This window comes from Stegodyphus dumicola, chromosome 1 (assembly GCF_044657685.1).
Source record: "Stegodyphus dumicola isolate Sdum_Otavi_A_Nest chromosome 1, ASM4465768v1".
Taxonomy (NCBI): domain Eukaryota; kingdom Metazoa; phylum Arthropoda; class Arachnida; order Araneae; family Eresidae; genus Stegodyphus; species Stegodyphus dumicola.
This window is the reverse complement of record NC_140768.1, coordinates 100,234,646-100,256,398: the sequence shown is the minus strand read 5'-3', so window position 1 is coordinate 100,256,398 and position 21,753 is coordinate 100,234,646. Positions and strand designations below refer to the sequence as shown.

At 30.8% G+C, this 21,753-nt stretch overlaps 1 protein-coding gene across 1 annotated transcript; it reads left to right on the top strand.

The window, feature by feature from the left end:
* The first annotated feature begins 105 nt into the window (after positions 1–105).
* LOC146999169 (uncharacterized) lies at positions 106–21,324 on the top strand. The gene is made up of 3 exons (XM_085818222.1): positions 106–401; positions 9,157–9,248; positions 21,132–21,324. Exons 1-3 carry the CDS (start codon positions 266–268, stop codon positions 21,279–21,281), a joined length of 378 nt encoding a protein of 125 aa, XP_085674348.1. The 5' UTR covers positions 106–265; the 3' UTR covers positions 21,282–21,324.
* Positions 21,325–21,753: the final 429 nt, after the last annotated feature.

The window sequence follows — 21,753 nt, the reverse complement described above, 5'->3', positions numbered from 1 at the left end:
CAAACTATCATACGTAATATGCTTTTACTTACAACAACTGCAAAATCTTTTAATATGAAAATTTTTCATCCAACATATGTTTTTCATTTTGTTAGCAAGCAAAAAGATCGTTTGCGTTGATGATTTTATATTATGTTTATGTTTACATTTTCAAAGGGTAACTTATAGAAGTCAGGTCTGTTATTGCTAATCAGTTTTCGTAGTGAAGGTTTGAATTATATGTTTAGAGAAATTTATTGGTTTAGATTTGTATTTTAAGGTGGAAATGTTTAAAAGGAAAACTAATCTTCCTGCAAGACCATCTATTCCAACCAGAGAGGAAATGTTGACAGATTTGACTAACGCTGAACCCAATGATATTGTATTTATATCCAAAAATAAACACGAAGTTCTGCCGGCAGGTAAAATTTTTGTGTTTCATTTTCTTTGTTAAATTTCCAATTCTTTTTTAAGTATGTGAAGGCAGTTATTCTGTAAAACAGCTTGGAAAAATGCTCATTAAATGCAGTACTCAGTCGTATGTTTATTGAAACTAAGTAGTGAATTTAGTATAAAATACTGTTGAATTTGTATTTGATGCACTAAAATATCTGATTTAAATGTAAGTTACGACAATAGATGGCCATGAAGACTACTTCTGAAATTAAAATCGCTTAATAAAGGCAAAAATGAACGTTGTTCATATGAAAAATGAATTACCCTTCATCATCATCTGATGGTTACGTGCTGAAGACTAAAATATATAAAAAGGTTGTGCGAGATAGAAGTAAAGATGTTTTATTAAGTTATTTATTTTACCTGGTACCTTGGTGTGAACTATAAGTATGATTTTAAAGATCCTGAAAGAAATAAGAAAAGTTTATCGGACACGTAATCAAGATTCTGAAGAAGAATAGGTAAGTTAATATTTTTAATTATTTGAGGATATTATTTTTATGCATTGTTCTAAATGTAAGGTGGAAGTAAAGTAATTTGCGTAAACGTGCATGGAAATAATTTAAATATTTGACACTAAGTATTTGTAACCATTTGTAATGAAGTAAAGGTATGAATTAGTTAGTGACGTTTGTAATATAATAGATAATGTAGAGGTAAAAGTTTTTGGATATTTTATTTATTTAATACGGGGAAATGTTCATATTTGGAAAGGGTATGGGTTGATCTTTACATTATGGTAACTTGGCGTTTTTTTGGGCGAAAATTTGCCGACCAACTCTCCTACAGCAACCCTCTATTTTTTTTTTTTTTTTCCCGCCGCCATTTTGTCTTCTTGAAGTAAAGACATGTTTCTTTTCTTTTTATCTACTGAACACTTCTTCCAACAATCTACTAGCCGAATTACACTTATGCTAGAAATTTTATCTAACAAAACTGCTTAATCATGACAAATATTCACTGCAAAATTGGGAAAAAGTGCACAATACCATACTCCTTACGCGTTTTTCAAAATAACACATACACATAAACCATGTACATGCCAACTTATTTTTACTTAAAAAAACATCCCAGAATTACACAAAAATGGCATTGCGCACACTCTTCACTATATCCATGTACACTGCTTTTTTCTCATAAATTAGAAAAATTTCACGAAAATGCATAACAATTTTCTGAATCTTTAAACCCGGTAAAAAGAACATATATGAAATTACCTGATCACGAAAAAGTACATACCCTGGTTAATCTTTGGATTATGGTAACTTGGCGATTATTTGGCAAAAATTTGGTGACCAACCCTGCTACAGCAACCTGCTAGTTTTGTTTTCACAAAGTAAAGGCATGTTTTTTTTTTTTACTCAACATTTTTTTCCAACAATCTGCTAGCCGAATTATGCTTTTGCTAGAACTTTTATGGAACAAAAGTGCTTAATCATGATGAAGATTAGGTACGAAATTGGGAGAAAGTGCAGAATCGCCCACTGCTTGCCACGTTTTTAAGAACTGCACATACATGGTATCCATGTACACGTCGACCTATTTTCACTTAAAAAAAAATCCCAGAATTGCACAAAAATGGCATTGCACACACTCTTGACTTTATCCATGTACGCTGCTAAAGTCCTAGTTAGTAACCTTTATCACCTTACCAAAATGTCGCAAAACTACCTGTTACCATATTCCAAAGATTAGCCACTAGTTTAATTTTTAAATCCTTTTTTGATTTTAAATCCTTTTTTTGATATCCTATGGATTTAACAATTTGGGAATTGCCCATAATGAAAAGTTGGAATAGAATTTTGGGTAAAGTGCAGAATCACTCACCGCTTGACGCATTTTAAAGAATTGCACATACTCGGTATCCATGTGCACATCAACTTATTTTCATTTAAAAATAAATCCCAGAATTGCACAAAAATGGCACTGCACACCCCCGTGACTTTATCTATGTACACATCGACCTATTTTCATTTAAAAAGTAAAATAAAATTGACAAAAATCCAATTGTTTTTACCCTTGTAAAAAGCGACAAACAAATAAGTGAGCGATTCTGCACTTTACCGAGAATATTTTCAAAGAAAAGGCATCATTCATTATAGAAAATTACGTTTTAACAACCAACGAGATGAAATTATGCTTTAGTGATAAGTTGGTAGCGAAATAGCGATGCAGGCATCCATTCAGTTATGTTTAGCAATTTTATATAAATTATAGTAATGATCTGAAATAGTTATTTACTCATGCTTCCATTCAGTCATGTTTAGCCTTTTTCATATAAATTATAATAATAAAAAAAAGTATTATATCAAATTAACCTTTCATCTAAGTTAAAACATCAATCTTAAATAGTTATTTACTATTATACTTCCTTTCTTGCCGCAATTATTTTTGGCAGCATTGGCATCAACAATAGTTTGGCGATTTTTTACAGCCCTCGAAACCGAATAGTACCATAAAAGCTGCCAAAAGCCAATGATGCATATGCTATTTATTATCTTGAATGGGAAATTAGTATTATGTAAAAAATGAAAAAGTTAATAATTGATAGGAAAAATGAATTTTTGTTTCTGTTTATCCTTAAGATGACATCTGATTTTCTTGGGGGTGTACATCTGCTTTCCCTAGTCCTTAGACATATGTAAAAAAAAAAAAAAAGAAAAGAAAAGAAAAGAAAAGAAAAAGAAAAGAAAGAAAAAGGGGAAAAAAAAAAAAGTTGTTGAGAAATTGCAATGTACTTTAGCTATGTAATTTTGTACACTTTTTTTTTTTAATTTATATTAACTTATTCATTGCTATTGTGGTATGCACATTGGCTATTCCTCAGGGTAAAGATGGGGGGGGGAAGCTTGGAAAAATTGTATTTATTTTACTTTTAACAATAAAATGATAAAATGAGTGTATTGCATCTGAAAACAAGTCTTGTTTGCATGTATTAGAATTTTTCATAGCTGGGCACTACACATAATACAGTACAAAGTCTTTAATACGGACGTCCATAATCCAGAATGATCTATGATCTGGACCTCAAAGCTACAAACTTTATGCGCATGCGTAAATGCATACGCATGCACATAATATGTTTACGTATGCACGTTTAATGCACGCATCTGCTACGAATGTGCATAAAGAGAAGAGAGACTGTTTATAGAAGAGAGAATTAAAGAGAAAGTATTAGCACAAAAAACGAAGCAACTTAAACAGCTTACATTGAAGTAAATGTTTAATAAAGTAAACAAATAAATATTAAGCTTATTTTTCCTAAATTTTGATACCATTTAGATCATAATTGCTCTTTATTTCATAAATTATGGTTTCATATTTTTAATTGTATAATTTCTGCATGCCATTTTACCAGATTTAAATTGATAATCTATAATCCAGAATCGCCAAAGTTCCGACGAGTCCGGATTACCGACTTTGTACTGTATAGGTCAGAAGTGGGGAATGTACTGCCGTGAGTTTCTTGGGCAACCTCTAGCTCTTGTATTGATAGTATCTTGTATTGATCATGTATTAATTAATATTGTTATAATCTGTATTTTACGGTGCCCCTTGGCTTATCACCAAGTTGTTTCATTTATCTGTAAGTTGTTGTTTGATTTGTAGTAAGAGTAGTTGAATGTTATGGAAACCCTATTATGACGTGATTGTGGTGACTTTGACTGATGGGAAACTATTTGTAAGTGCTTATTTCTGCATTGGATGTCAGTTAGGAAGTACGTTGCTTATTTTGTGCTTTAGACTGTAAAATGGCTGCATGTGATGAGCTTAATCTGAAGTTTCTGTACGATTTGGAATGGAAGGATAAAAAAGCATTAATTGACTGGTGTGTAAATGAAGGCTTACTTAGTAGTCATTATAAGTGCCCTGTTTGTATGAAGGAAATATGTATGGTCGAATGTTAAGATATTCAGATGGCTTTGAATGGGTTTGTCGCAAGAAAGGTTCATGAAAGAAATGCCACCGACAGTCCGGCACTACAGAGGATATTTTTTTATTCTTACTTTTTTAAATTTATGTGGTGACAGCAGTATGCATATTCTAGTTCAGATAATTGTAGAAAGTTTTTGGATTTTATTAAGGAATTTTGTGTGCTACGGACTGAAGACACAGAAATTTCTAAATATGATATTTCCTTCTTATAGTGCATATATGCAATAACATGCATTTCCTTTTTTATGATATTTCAGTGTGCGATTTTAAATGCAATGTATCGAGCTTTGATTGGCTGCAAATTTTGTTGATGAGTAACTTTATTGTAACATTACATTTTGTCATTATTATTATTATTATTATTATTTAAGTGAAAATAGATCGATGTGCATATGGACAAAGTCAAGAGCATGTGCAATTGTCTGATTTTTTTTAATAGTGATATATATCGATGTGTACATGGACATAGTTTGTAGAATTCTTTAACCTTTTATTTTATTTTTGTGTAGCGGCTATTGTGAAATTGTGCCTTTGTAGCCAATTTTCGCCATGAGGCATCCTGAAATATATTTTTACTGTGATATTTAATTATACAGATTACAACAATTTGAAAATTAATCGAATTAAATAACGTAAGCACTTGCAAAATCTGTGCAAAATAACCATTCTGCAAGACACTCTGGATAGAACTATTTTGATTGTGAACTATAATCGCGTAAATGCAATGTGTCATAAGGAATTTGGCAGGTGCTAAATTTAGAGAAAAAAATGTACAGTGTTGATGTATCGTACTACTGCAAGTTTCGCTGGCTATCACAAGACAGGTTTTGATAAAAGTTTTAACTTTACAACAACAAATTTTAAATTTTTATCAAGAACAGGGAAAATTATGTGATCTATCAGATGATGCATGTTGCAGAAATATTGCATTTTTATCTGATATGATGAAGAAACAAAATAATGTAAATATTTGCTTGTAGGTTAAAACAAAGCGTATACAGTCAAAAGTCGTTAATTCGGATTTGTCGGGACTTCGGCGATTCTGGATTATTGATTTTTCCGGATTATAGATCATCAGTTTAAATCTGGTAAGATGGCATGCAGAAATTATAAAATTAAAAATATGAAACCGTCATTTATGAAATAAACAACAATTATGATATAAAGGGTATCAAAATTTACAAAAAAAAAAAAAAAAGCTTAATATTTATTTGTTTACTTGATTAAACATTTCTTTCAATGTAAGTTGTTTAAGTTGCTTCGTTTTGTGTGATAATACTTTCTCTTTAATTCTATAAACAGACATAATTTCTTGTTCAGTTACAAAGTTCCATTGTTCAAGTCCTATAATTGCTGTGTCGAGAATACCGACTAATTTGTCAATCGAAATTTTTTCGTTTTCAATAACCTCTGTGTCACTTTCTTCACTATCGAAAGCAAATTATAATGACGAGGAATTTGATTTAAATCATATCAAAGATGGAATACATCGAGATGAAATACTACATTCAGTAAGGAATTATAAGCCAAATAAAATGAAAACATGTGCTCTGAAGGTAAGGATAGTGCAGACAGATCAACTTCCAATGCATTGCTCACCACAGCGTTCCCCCCCCTACCCTGCCACAGAGCAGCGTGAAACAGATAAACAGGTTTCGTAATGGTTAGGTCATTTTTTGCAGCAATTCCACTTTTGTTTAATGGACTTCGAAGCATATTTTCGCTTTGTAGATCCTTTACATATTAGTAAATATATATCAGAAATTCTATTTGACCTAATCGAAAGTTCAAGCTTACTTTTATAAAATTGCTCTAACAGTCTGCAAAAAATAATAAACCGGATCCAATTCGAAGATTAAGGAACAACGCAATCTGCAACATTAACTGAAATAGATAATTAGGTAAGTTTAGCATATACCGTCTGTTATACATTAAACGTGCATGCGTAAACGTATTATGCGCATGCGCACATGCATATTCACAGCCATAAAGGTCTTACACGCATGCGTCAAAGAGTTTGTAGCTCTGAGGTCAGGATTATAGATCATTCCGGATTATGGGTGTCCGAATTAACAACTTTTGACTGTATATGAAAGTGGTAAAAGATCCAAGCGTTTCGAAAAAAATTAACATTTTTCAAAGCATTGCTTTCTTGCTCGGATGTATCTGCAGAACACTTCCTGGAGCTAGCAAAAATGTTGAATGAGTAAAAATAAAGCATTTGGTGAACATGTGGGTGTTTTGGATTTTTTAATAGAAGAATATACTGATTTTCGAATTTTGTCAAGCACACTTCTGCTATGAAACTAGCATTTTAATCACATTTCATAGATATATCTAAAGCTGCTATGGAACTACAAATAGAGTTATTTGAGTTATGGGAAGATAGTATTATCAAATCTTGTTTTGATACTAAAAAGGATCCCATGGAAATCTGGAAAAGTACTGTTGAATATCCATGCCTACGAGAGCATGCATGCTGTTTACTTATCTGTTTTGGAAGTACTTACTACTGCGAGTCAACATTTTCCCTCATGACAAACATTAAAACTACAATAGTTTAAGAACGCAAATTTCAGAATCTTATTCAGAGGATCTACAAAGGTTAAAGCTGCACATTACAAAGCTTGAACCAAATATTTAGTTACATTTAGGCAAGAAACAAATGCAAATATCCTACTAAATTAAATTTTCCATCGGGTTTTAACTTTATTTTACATATTGTTGCTATGGTTTTTTATATTGTTACTTTTCTATTGTTTTTCCTTATAATATAAGTTTATTGCAAAGTACTTCTTTATTATTTTTTATTTGAAACAGAATTTAAATATACGTAGTTGTTTACAGTCAAAAGTCGTTAATTCAGACACCCATAATCTGGTCCTCAAAGCTACAAACTTTCTGCGCTTGTGTCAACGCGCAAGACCTTTACGGCTGCGAATATTCATGTGCGCATGCACATAATACGGGTACGCATGCGCGTTTAATGTATAACGGATGGTATAAGCTAAGCTAAAATTATCTAATTCAATTAATGTTGCAGATTGCGTTGTTTCTTAATCTTCAAATTGGATCCGGTTTATTATTTTTTGCAGACTGTTAGAGCAATTTTATAAAAGTAAGCTTGAACTTTCAATTATGTGAAATAGAATTTTCGATGTATATATACTAAAATGTAAAGGATCTACAAAGCGAAAGTATGCTTTAAAGTCCATTAAACAAAAGTGGAATCGCTGCAAAAAATGGATAAAGTTATATCCTTCGTTTCTCTAACCATTTTGAAATCTGTTTATCAATTTCACGCTGCTCTGCGGCGGGGGTGGGTGGTTGGGTGGGGATGTTGCGGCGCGCAATGAATTGGAAGTTGATATGTCAGCACTGTCCTTATCTTCAGGGCAGATGTTTTCATTTTATTTGGTTTATAATTCCTTACTAAATGTAGTATTTCATCTTGATGTATTCCGTCTTTGATATGATTTAAATCAAATTCCTCGTCATTATAATTTGCTTCCGATAGTGAAGAAAGTGACACAGAGGTTATTGAAAACAAAAAAATTTCGATTGACAAATTAGTCGGTATTCTCGACACAGCAATTATAGGACTTGAACAGCAGAACTTTGTAACTGAACAAGAAATTATGTCTGTTTATAGAATTAAAGAGAAAGTATTATCACATAAAACGAAGCAACTTAAACAACTTGCATTGAAAGAAATGTTTAATCAAGTAAACAAATAAATATTAAGCTTTTTTTTTTTTTTTTTTTTTTTTTTTTTTTTTGTAAATTTTGATACCCTTTATATCATAATTGTTGTTTATTTCATAAATGACGGTTTCATATTTTTAATTTTATAATTTCTGCATGCCATCTTACCAGATTTAAACTGATGATCTATAATCCGGAAAAATCAATAATCCAGAATCGCCGAAGTCCCGACAAATCCGAAATTTTTTTTAAATAAATGGCACTTGATGTTTTTTACATTATTTCTATAAAATGCAATAAAGTGATAAAACTATACAAAAACTAAAGTAATTTCACAAAAGTCACATTTATAGGTATATCAACATATGATGTGCTTCCTTTCTTACAGCCCAATTTAAATGTGGCCTCTCATGGTAAAACGATTTCCCACCTCTAATTTCACTGAATTTGATGGTAATTATAGGTGATTCTGTGTTGATATAATTCTTGTTGATGTTGTGAATAAGTTCTCCATTAATTTGTGCTGTATTTAATGATTTATACAAGAAATAACAGCCCCAAAATGATCCATGCTTACGTTTGCTACAATTTGGCAGTGATTAAATACTTTTCTTGAGGAACAACATCTGTGGTCATTTCTAGAGGTAGTCAAAACTCCACTTTTATGGGATCAGATCAAAATATTTCACTTACTGATTTTTTTTTTTTTTTTTAATTTTTTTTAATGACTTACAGCTCACTAATAACAAACATTGATGACAAAACTGCGAGTGCAATATGCAAATGGAAGATATGTTTTTATATGAGAACTTTTTATTTCATCTTGCATATTTGTGCGATAAGCAACTTATCTGGAGTGTATATCTTATATTTTTATTATAAGGATAGAAAAATAAGAAAAAATGTTTTTTTGCCCACCATAGTGGACAGACTTGCTGTAAGTCTTGGGTTTTAAAGGAAGGTGTTCTTTTATTACAGTTCAGTTTTATTGGGTCATTGTAATTTTCAAATTTATAACCTCTTCAAAAATAATAGAATCTTTGATTTTAAAATTTAAATGCCTAATTTGTTTTTTTGTAGATATGGAAAATGTTACGAATGCAAATCAAGAAGAAGATGTATCAGCAGGTGATCAGTATGGTAGTCAAAAATCTGGTCAAGCATACATGAAGGTAATAGAGTATGAAATATATTAAATCATGGATTAAAATATGCCCATTCATGCTAATTTAGGATAAAAATATTGCTGACCTAAGTAATAAAATGATAAAATGTGTTTCATTTAACATACACCAGTGATCTCGGTGTGAATAAAACTATTAAATTTGTACCATTGGTAATACATATTAAGAGACCCTTTTTTTTTTTTAATAAGTGCCAGTTGTTTACATATTCCACAATGGAATTATTTGTTCATCTGCTTTCAAATTTTAACAGAACATTTCTTTATATTATTAACGCCACAACTAACTGCGGGAAAAATATAATCATTTCTTTCTAAAACTTCTGTATCTTTATAAATATATCATGTAGCACAAGAAAGATCCATTTTTTTAGATTTTTTATTTTATGTGTTGAAAAGTCTGTTGTGGTTAAAGTAAGTAATAAAAGTGTATGAAAATGCTGAGATTGTAGGCATTTCGAATGAATGAATAAAGGGTATCCAGCACAAGAATAGACTTTGGGCATGACATGAGTGCAGCAATTTTTTATTGTTGAGCAAAAAACAAATACGAAAGGGAGATTTCAGGGCGGTGTTTAGTGACATTTAACTATAGTCTGCAGTACTTTGCACACTGATTTGTGAACTATGATGAAACATAGATTTTTCAATATGTATCTTGTTCAGAGTAGTACACAGCAAGAGATAAAAGTGTGCAAAAGAATATGAAGACCTTTTGGTTTAGTTTGGATCACTGTTTCAAAGGGTTCCCAAGGAATCATTATGGTTAGCTACTTGGAGGAGGAAAAAAAAGTAAGGTACCCTATTATGTAACTTTATTTGGCTGTTTACAAGAAGAGCTGAAACAAAAATAGCAGAAACTAGAGGGCTTTTTTGCCAAGATAAGGTGCTGTTTACCAAACTGAAAGTAATATTTCTAAAACTAAATGAATTACACATAATGCTGATTCTTAGCTTCCCTATTTCCCAGACTTTTTCTTAGTAATTTCTTGTTTTCATATCTGAGATTTTGACAGTGTGAAAAAGTATCTGCGAATTACCATCAAGTAAGGATATCAACATGTAATTTGTGTACTTATGCATTACTCTGTCGACTGTGAAACTAGCACCAAGCAGCACAATTTAGTGCCAGTTATGAGTAAATGGGATGTGGCAACATACTCATAACATCTGTGCTTTCATTTGATGCAAACCCAATTGAATATTGATGAGCCATATTTTGTTTTAATGATATAAATTAATTCTTACTGGTTTGTGTGTTTTTTCCTTGCATTTTGAAAAAGATAATTAAAATTAGGGATCTGTTTACTATATAAGAGTAAGCAGTGAACTAATTTCCAAGTTATGGGATCCTGATCATCCAAAAAAAGTATGTATGAATAGACATAATATGGTCAGCTGAATATGGCTGTCAAAACATTTATATAGATTGCATCAATTACTTGCAGGAAGGTTGTACTTATAGCATTCTAAATGGCTTCTTAAAATTGGAGGGCCCAGATAAGTAGTAGGAATCAATGAAAGACTTTTTCTGTAGCACAAAAATAAAACAGTTTCAGTACTGATGGCTTTTTTAAATAAAGAGCTGTAATCTTCTTCAGAATTCTGCAGGAATTATTGGCTCAGTTTTGGAAAGATCTACACCAACTTTCATGGTTCGATTATCATTCAAATGAACTAGTTCTCCAGATAAATGAATGCAATAACATTAAAAATTGACATCTATTTATTCAGTTAAATGTAGCTTAAAATTAGCATTGCTAATAAAGAAATACCAAGTAAGTATAGCATTACATTCTAGGTCGCCGCTTTTTCAGATGGCCCAAACTTTCCTTTCCTCATCGATTACGAATCCCTACGATTTTGCACTTTGTAATCGATTATGAAGTCTTGATACTTTGTTTATGTTTTATGTGGAATTGTGGTAAGGTTGTATATGGAAAATCTTGTGGAATTGATAAGGGCCGCTCTTCATATTTAATTTTTTTTCTTGCTGTATGCGAGAGTGGACGCAGTACGAATAAATCTCTATGCTACAGTCAATTATTTCCATTATTCGAATTAATTCATCATGAGAACTTTAAAAGTCTTAATAAACAGAAACTTACTCATATTGCTTATACAAAAGTATTGATATGCTTTGTTCAGTTCTCTTGTTAATAAAAAATAGCAATTGTGCATGTAATGACAGTAAAAAATGTTGAAAATTTATATATGTCTGTATTGTTGCCTAAGTAGTAATAATGCATGATTATAAAATAAATATTAGAATCTACTGAAGTAATAATTACATATGTTAGAACACAAGAACAATCTGAATTTTTATTTATTTTAGTGACCCATATTTTTTTTTTTTTTTTTTTTTTTAATTATGTTCACAGAGTTCTTTTTTAAGTTTCCTCCAAACAGCAGAGATGCGTGTCCTAAATTTAGTACTGAACAACACAAAATTATGTTCAAAGAAAAGAAATTCATAAATTCTGGATTGCCTACGATTGCTAGTTAAAAAAAATCATGTTTTCCATTTCTCCACATCAAAAAATTATACTGGGGGGAGGAGACACCACTTCATTTGGCATTTGATGTTTTATATCAATAAAAATCCCATGGTTTTAACCACTGATTCTAATTTTAATCCCTCTTCATTGTTAGCTTTTAAGGAAATTTTCTTCTTATTTGCATTTTGGTCTCTATTCTGTCAATAGTGGTATTAAGGCTTTGGTTTTTATCATTTAACCATACTCTCCAGTTTCTGTTGCTTCTCTTTCCTTACACCCAGTGTGCATGCCATGCTGAATGCATTATTTCAGATTCAAAATATATAGACAGAGAGTACCAGGACGACAAAAGTTGTAATTTAACAACATAAATAACATTGGCATCAATTATGCTCTCCCTAAGACAACCACTTTCATAGAAAAAATTTTATAACAGCTGTGCCTGTCTGTATTACAGACGGTTCACTGTATTTTATGATTTAAAATTAATTAGCTCGTTTTAATACTGATGCAATTTAAAGTTTTTTTCTTAGTTAGTCAAACAACCCATGTTACTGATCAAAAAGTAGTATCTTACGATTATTAGTCATATTATTAAAAATTTCATTGGAAATTTTCCTCCTTACACAATGATTTGCAGTTTGGCAAAAAATCTTTCACAAGTTGGTCTTACTAGGAGCAAGTATTGAATTTTGTTTCCAAAATGATAACCAGTAATTTTGTTTAGATTTAAAAATCATTTCTATGATATATGTATATCTTTTTATTTTTTAATATACTTCAGAAGTTCCTTTTCTCATGCCATAAGGCATGTGTAAAATAAGCTTATTTCCTTGTATTATTATTAAGCCATTCAGAAGAAGCCTTTCTGACAATTGATCACTGAAACTTACACTGTACCTTTCTGTTAATTAGAAAATTTTGGATTATAAAATAAATATATTAGAAAAGTATTATATTATTAAAATATTTTTAAAATATATTAAATTAAAGTATTAGAAATCTCTGTACTTTAAAGCAAGCTTTCGTTCTTCCAACTACATGTCCATTTCCGATACCCAAAGGCTAATTCCATCATAATAACTTATCTTTGACTCAGTCATTATTCAGCGAAACCTTTCTATTTGAAAATTCTGTGATCATCCTTTGTAATAAAGGTCCAAGATACAACCTCCACCACCTGCAAAATGCATAGCTCTCTTTGTACAGGATCTCTGTGGCTGTTACTGGAAGGCACTAAATAGTATGTTCGAGCACTAAATAGGCTTCCTTATTCTCTGTTCATTATTTAGTGTGTGATATATTTTTGTGTATGTGTATTTGATAGTGTGTACATATATATATATATACTTTTGTCTACCATTGGAAATAAAAATGTATGCATTACAAATCTGAGTTATTAAGCACATTAAGGCTGTTTACACCTTTCGTTCCAAAACAGATATTCAAATTAAATACATTAGGCAATTTGTGTTTATCTACCATTTGTTTCAATAATAATGTTTTTGTCAGCATTAATTTCTCTAAGTAATTTAAACATGAGGTTGTTTAAGGCCATTTTTTATCCATTCATTTATTGAAATATTTACATTTATTACTTCTTATATAAGATTAATATTTATTACTTTTTTCCATTAGATAATCCAAGAATTTTATATATGTTACAATTCGTAGTATAGGCTTGTATTATATGCAGTATGAATTTTTTTTTTTTTTTTTTTTTTTTTTTTTAAATTTTCCAGAAGAAAAAATTTTTTTATCTTCTATTTGTGATCTTATTATCTGATTGTGTTATAAGGTATTTCTCCTGCCTTCATAGCATGCCTTCATGGTGCCTTCGTAGCATGCCTACATGAACAGCACACTCGGCACATTTTCGAGAGGTCCATGGTGGCATTGCTCGTTTTTCAGGTCTCTCAGCTTCCAAAAAAATCCTAATGTCTCTACAGTGTCTTCTTCAAAATAAACAAATAATCTGATGGAATGAAAATATTTTGGTCATTAAAACTTTTTAAATACTGCTGTTTACATCTACATTTCTTTTTTTCACATAATTAAGTTTTCAAGTAGTTTGAAGTTTGCAAACTATGTTTCAGAGAAATTTTAGATCTCATGCAACTCCTCTGGGACATCTGCAAGTCAAAATCAAAATTTAAAACTATTTTTAATATCACTGGACATACTTAAAGTAAAGAAATATTTGTATTCTATTATTATTGTTAAAAAAATAATATTGAGCAGATCTGTTTTTATGATTAGAATTATAATGAAATAATGATTTTCTTTTCACTTTCTGCATAAAATGCACAAATTTTGTATTTCAATTCTTTTTTAACATTTATTTTTCTGTGGATGGAAATGCTTCTCTGGAAAAAATTACAATTTTAGAGTTTTTCTGAATTCACAGATTTGAAGACAGTTGGATAGAAAAGGCACAATTTTTGAAATGGATGAATAATGGCTTTTCATATGTTTTATGCATTTAAGAAATTTCTGCCCGACTGTTTATTCTTTAATTCTACCTAACACAATTTCTAATATAGAATTTTAGCATCAGTTCTACATAACATGAGTAATCTTTTTTTAATTGAATTTTATCATTATTAACAAAATACTTTGGCACTATGAACTGAGAATTTTTTTTCTTGACTTTTATCTTTCAATACTTTAGGAACTGGTCATTGATTTACATCTATAATAAAAGAAATAAATGCTTGTATGAGTTTTAACACATTGTTAAAAATGCAATAAACCTCAGCTCCTTTGTTGCTTGAATAATGTTAAACTCCCTGTTAAGTATTTTTTTTAGCATCTTCTATATAACAGTATAGACTCCATGATTATTCCTTAAAATTGGAAGCATCAGAAATAGATGTAAATATGTATTGTCTTCTGCATTAACATAAAACAATAAAAGTGTGAATATCTGAATGGAATTATATAGAAAGAGCTACAGGATGCTGTGTTTTCAGGATGGTCATTCTACTATACTGGAAATATTAAATCAAACAATAAGTGCAGGAAAAGATTCAGTAAGAGGATATACTCTCTTCTGAAACAATACATTTGACTGTAGTTGTTCCACATGATATTTCTATACAACATCCCAAATCTTGGTAAATAACTTTCTAAACCAAGTTTACAGTGTAAAAAAAGTAGTGGAAAAATGTTGTAGCCATGTAGCTGGGCTACCATACATAAAAATTAAGCAGTGTTACACGTGTTTTTATCTTAACTGCCTGTTACAACCAAATAACTAGATATGAGAAAGAACATGCAGTGTCAGTACAGCTGAATGATCCCTCTTACTGAGTTGCTAATTTGAAAACAAGTTAACTTGTAAAACTACCCTTCATACTGGTTTGCTTTAGATTCATTTGGTAACAAATATGCCATTAAAGTCTGTACCAATCAATCAATAAACCTTGTTACAAGCAAGTTTTTGTTTGCAGGATGCTGCTGTTCATAATTGGTTTTCTTTTGGCAGTATAGCAACAGTGAAGGAAGAAAGATTCCGGGTAATTTAAATTTAACTAACATAGCAAATTCCATTCTTCTGTAACTTTATAATTTGATACAGCTTTATTTTTTCAGAATTTTATTCATACTGCTATTTCATCTATTGCAGACAAATTCCACAAGTGCATATTTTAAAATTAATTTCACGTGTAAAAAAGTATGATTTGTTATAAAAATAAAAATGAGTTATAAAAATCATTGTAACTTGGACAAATACACACAAAAAAAGGGGGAAAAAAACCATACAAAAATGGTGATGCTGCTTATTGAAAACTGAAGAATTGTTATATGCACAGACACATAGTTGACCCAGTTTGGTGCATCCTGCGAAATTTGTTGCAGTAATATGGTAGCAAAAAAAATTTTTTTTGTCATTTTGTATTAAAATTATTAAGGTGTTGATGGCTATGCTAAGTTACACAAAGCAAGGTAACGTACAGTAAGAGCTATGTACCTTAGGTAAAGGGATGCCTTTGAGAAGGTATTTCTATGAGAAGTTGACTTGTATTCACATAATACTTGAGGAGAAACAGGAAAATTCCCATGCAGCTATCCCATTCACCAGTATTTGTACCTGGATCAAACATCCAGTGTTCAGCTATCTTATCTGCTAGTCTAGTGGTGCCAGTCAAAATAGACAGTAATGTAATATTATACAAGCTAAGTAGCATTGACTTATACATCACTAAAGAAATAAAGAAAACTAAAGAAATTCAGAAAACTTTCCTGTTTTCTGAAACTGTCAATATCTTCATTATTATAACTTCCTGATATTTTAATGCATGTAATTTTATAGTGAACTATTAACTTAAAACAGAATTTTTTTTTTTTTTTTTTTTTGAATTGGTTGTGTTTAATTATAAGATTATTTTGAAAAACATTGTTCCTGAAAAAACTAAAGAATGAATTTTCTTTACACACTGACTGTTAAATTATTATATTTCAAATCAACAGGTTGCAATTATACAATAAGACAGGATGAAAAATACAATAGTCATTGAGGCAATTGTTGAGTTTCTGAAGAAACAATAAAAATTTTCAAATCTAACACAGTATACCTTGTTTAATGTTTAATATGGTATGGAAGGTTTTGTAAAGCATCAGCTATTAAAAAAAAAAAAGCATGCAATAGCTGACAATGAAACCAAATAAAAATCAAACAGAACTCTATTACACGTTATGCAACAAAATTAATGAATATGAACGTCTATAAACATTTTTTTTTAACTTGGACCAGATCTTGAAACATTAACTAGATCTTAGGCAATAAAATTAATAAAAATTTATGTTGATAAGTACTTAAGAACAAATAGAACAAAATGGCCAAACTTTCAACTAGATAACCAAATAAAGCATTTGCGTTCTAGAAGATTTTATTTACTTCACATACATACATACGTTATCTTTACATTTACTTTCATAACTCGTATCATACATAACATACTTCATAACATACTCTTATTATCAAATGATTATGATTTTCTATAGTAGTAAGCAAATTTTGTTAACAGTTTCTACTTCGTGTCCGCAAAGTATTCCTTTAAATTGCAAGGTTTCGTGATATTCATTTTCACGAATCCAAAACGTTAAAACCTTCTCAATCAATAAACAACGGCCATTTCATTATCGATGACACAAGCCTGCCTATCGATAGTAAAAGGAAAATCTGGGCCATCTGAAAAAGCGGCGACCTACATTCTATGGGCATTTTACTCGTGCAAAAGTTTGAGAAGGCAGTTACAAGCTGCCCAAAACGGGGTATTGCGTATGATATGTAATGCCCCCTGGTACATTCAGAATAGCCAAATTCGTAAAGAGTTAAGAATAGGGGATCTTTGTGATTTTTATTGCCGCCTATGTAGGGCATTTTATGATAAACAGGAACTTCTGGACAATCCTGTGGTTGTTAACTATTGTTATGATACTAGGGACCTCAATTTCAGTAAACGCCCAAGTGCGATCCTAAATGTTAGTAATATGTAATTTTGTAAATGTGTTATGCAAATTGTTGCTCAGATTCTTTACTGTATATTGTTCTTTTTTCCTCCTGATTGCATTTTGTTTTTACTAGTGGTACTAAGGCATCGCACTTCGTATTTTGTTTCTCTTGTGTGTGCATGTATTCTTCTGTGAAATAGTTGTTAAAAAAAAAAATTGTTAATTATGTATGGATTAGTAATTAGGTACTTAAGGTAAAAAATATGTATTTAACTATTAGCAATTATGAATTTAAACTCTTACTCATTTAATTATTTAGCACATTGTTATATTTCTCATAATTTGAAACTTTTATCATGTTATTCGATGAGGGGTAGGTCTATGGCACCCAGGCACCATGGTGATTAAGCACCGCAGTTCAACGTCTATGAGCATTTTGAATTCAAAGAACGTTGCCATTCCACAACAAGGAAAGGTAAAACTAAAACATAAGTTGGAAATCATAGGTGAAGTAGTAGTTAAGCTTAAATAATGATATTAATTATTTTACAGTCTAATTTAACATACTCCCTTGCATGGGTGAAATTTACAAATTGAACTTTCTAATTTAAATTTAGAGCAAGAAGAATTTTCAAACTCATGAATATAAAACTTAAATCCTAATCAGTTAAAAGAAAAATAATCAAGTTAAATTTTTGAAAAAAAGTTTACAAGGCTATTTGATGAGGGATTCTTATGGTTCTTCCTGATCTACGTTTGGGAGAGTGCTTCACTTCAGTGGAAGAGTCGGGAATGTCACCAACCGATGTGTCACTTTTTCTAGAAGCCTTCAAGACATCAACATCAGTTTTTGCCTACACTTCTAATGGATAATGTCTTTGAAAAGGATGTATCCTCTCACCCCTGGAGGTTCTTACTGTCGCAAAACCGTCTTTTTCACGATAGATGTCTAAAATTATTCCATGAGGCCAATCGATGTGTTGGACATAGTTATGCCTAATTAGAACAATATCACCAACGTTTAAAACATCAGTTTTTCGTACTCCCTTGCGGAGTAATAGAGCAAGATACTCATTTTTAAATCTCTGTCTAAGATTTTCATGTAACTTCTGCACATACTTCATACATTTTATCAAGAAAGATAGATCTACACTGTCCAGAATTTCGTTGTAGTTGCCTCCATAAATAAACATTTTGGGTGTCAGTGGTACCAATTCATTTGTGTCATTTTATGTGTAGGTGAGAAGTCTGGCATTTATTACTAACTCACAGTCACACAGGATCATGCTGAGCTCTTCATAATCTAAGGTAGATTTTTCTAACACTCGATGCAGAAGTTCCTTGAACATTTTTACCATCCACTCCCATCCAACTATGCTGCTGTGGGTGAAATAAATTTCTAAGTGATATTCTGAGCAGTTGAGTGCATGGTTATCGTGTCCCAGTGTAATGTTTCAAATGTACTGTTTTTCCCTACAAAGTTCATGCCATTATCAGAGTAAAGAACTGAAATCCTGCTTCTTCTTGCAATCAATCATCTTAAAGCTAGAATGTAAGCATCTGTAGTGAGTAACTGCACTAATTCGAAATGGACTACTTGGTGAACAGTAAGGTAAATAAAATTATCCAATCTTTACCTTTCTACTTGAGGTGGAGAGGACCAGTATAATCTATTCCAGATTCCTCAAAAGAACTCTTATCTGAACAATTCGTTGTCTAAGTAGCGGGGCGAAAGGATCTTCTACACCTGTGTAAATTCCTTTTGCCTCGGTACCTAGAGAAAGAGTTATTCAGACCAGTGCTTAAATTGTGTCGGAGCCCGGCTCCGGTGCTTCTCAATTTTTAAGATAAATTAAAATTTTAGTCGGAGCACACCGGAGCCCTAAATAAGATGAGCTCCTGTACTTCTTTTTATAAAACTGAACCACAATTTAAAGAAAAAAAAATTTAGAATAGTTTTAGTTTAACAATAAGCAAACCTTGCAGTACTCTATTTCCCTAGAAATACGAACTCTTGAGAACATGAGACGTTCAAGTAAAGTCCCCTCACTCACATGTGGAAACCTTTCCCTTAGAAAGAAAAGCAATAAATTTGGGGGAGTTTGTTTAGAAACGTGTAAATTTCTTGCCATACCATCGTATATATTGTATTGTTATCGATGCTTACAGTTAGTTATCCTCGCAGGAAAAAAAAAATTGTGTTCTTAAATTTTCTTAAAAAATTGCGTTAAGTGACAGCGTGTACAATAAGAGTGAAATACTGAGATAAACTGCTCAAGCACGTCCTATACATCGTTTTCCCACAGTATCCAGTAATGGGGTGGGGACTGTAGAGTCAGATTCAGGACTCATTTTACCCCTGACATGCATCTGCTTGATGGCTATAATTATATCAGCAGAGAGCCGCGGTCAAAGAGAACATTCTCTCTCACCAAGATTCCCCTCATTTTTTGTTTCCACCCACTCATACTCTCATTCTGTTTTGCCCTGGAATTTTCATCAGCTATGCTTTAAGTATATTTAATTTTTGTGATGATAAAAGAACTCCCCCCCCCCTACGATCAGGGCTTAAATTGGGCTGAAGCCCACCGGATCTCGGCTTTAGTTTGCTCTTAGTTTTTGTACTAAAAAGTTTAGTTTGTACTTACTCGGCTCTTAGTTTTCGTAATAAATCATAATTCTAGCCGGAACGCACCGGAGACCTGAATAAGAATGCTGCGATGCTTCTTTTATGTAATTGAATAACAATTTCAGTAGAAATTTTCTCTCGAAAATTTTTTTTTACAATAAAATTATATTAAAAGTCGCGTATTAAATTTAATTTTATCTCTTTACATTTTATTTAATTTTAATTATTTAATTATTTCAATAAATAATAATTAATTATCTAATAATTTTCAATTAAATTATAATAATTATTGATTAAATAACAATTTATAAACATTAATTAAATAGAGTAAACCTTACATAACAACCATAAAAAACAGAGGCCAGTGCAAGTTAAACAAGCTCCTGATGCAGAAATATAACCACAGGCTTAGAGAAAGATGGAGAGAGTCAGGGAAAATGAGCATCATAATAGAAATGGTAGTGAAACAGAAGCATCAGTGCAGTGGTAAATGTTATATGCTTGTATAGTGTTGTTTAATAAATAAAGTTTAAAAAAAAAGCTTTGTGAAGACCATCTTATTAAGAAAACTGATCGTTGATTTGATAAACTAAGGAAGTGCTTTAAAAGCTGGAAAAAGTTAATAATATGTATTAAGCAACCTTTATGAATATTTGTATGTGTGTTGTTGTTTACATCAGCGTCTTGTATATGATATATATAAAAGCACTTTTGTTAAGTAGCATAATTCCATCTTGCATAATAAATTTCCTCATATTCCTTCATATCTTTTTTTAACTTATGTATATTTAACAGCACAAATAGAAAAATTTGGCTGTTATTTTAATTTCATCTCTAACTCATTTTTATACACATTATTATTTAAAATTTCTTTTAAAATTATTTAACGCAAATGTAGTTTGTATCCACAAATCATGTTCTACAATAATACATAGCAAATATCAGCTGTTGAGAGAAGTATGTGATTAGAATTACTTTATACATCATACATAAATAAATATAAAGATGGAAAACTCATAGTTATTTTCGATTAGTATTCTAATTATTTAGTTTATTTCATAAAAATTCTTTTATTTTTACATTTTTGTTTATTGTACTAAACTGAACTTTTATTTACAGTCTTGAAATGGAATTATACATATAACTGTAATTTAACGTTAAAATAACCTTTTTATTAACTTTCTTTAAAATTTTTACCCACAGTTGATTAATGAATTTCAGAGTAAATTAAGAAATATCTTTTTGCCTAGGAAAACATATGATTTAAATTTTCTGATTCTCTCCTTAGGTACTGTCTTTTATAGAAAAGATCAATTACATCGAGAAACATCTTATTGCTTTAGAAGATTATAAGAAGCATTTAAAGTTACTGGAAGAAAATCTAACAGAAGATGTACTTCGGATGGAGAAAGAGTTTCAAAATATTAATTACGTATAGAATTTGTAACATAGCTGGACCTGAAATAAACATGTATTTTCTATTTCAGTGTCCTGTCAATTTTTAGCTAATTAATTATGAATTAATTTTTTCATTAATTTTGAGTAAGGTTCAAGCGTAAAAAGGAAAGTTGGCTCCTGTTGGCGGGAAGCTTGTTATGTGTTAAATAGTCACCTTCAGATACTATTCCTAAGCTGTTCTGTCATAATTCATGATAAAAATTCTGTTTGAAAATGAAAAATGGTCTTAATGAAATATAGAAAATATGGTATACTTCATATTCTCTAATGACTAAATATGAAAGAGAAAATATTTTCCAATAGGAAAATGAACATAATTCTCACTATATTCTTATGATCTTCTTTGTATCATCTAAGCATTCGCATTTCTCCTCTGTGAGCAAAAATACTATATTCTATAGAGAGGGTCAGAGATTCATGCCTTTCTTTTGTGTTAAAGTCATATGCTGCCC

What these genes read in the sequence shown, in the direction of transcription:
- LOC146999169 (XM_085818222.1), top strand. Translation starts at nt 266, where the DNA reads ATGTTTAAAAGGAAAACTAATCTTCCTGCAAGACCATCTATTCCAACC. An exon ending in ACACGAAGTTCTGCCGGCAG is followed by an intron (nt 402 to 9,156) that starts GTAAAATTTTTG and finishes GTTTTTTTGTAG; the next exon opens with ATATGGAAAATGTTACGAAT. An exon ending in CTGGTCAAGCATACATGAAG is followed by an intron (nt 9,249 to 21,131) that starts GTAATAGAGTAT and finishes TTCTCTCCTTAG; the next exon opens with GTACTGTCTTTTATAGAAAA.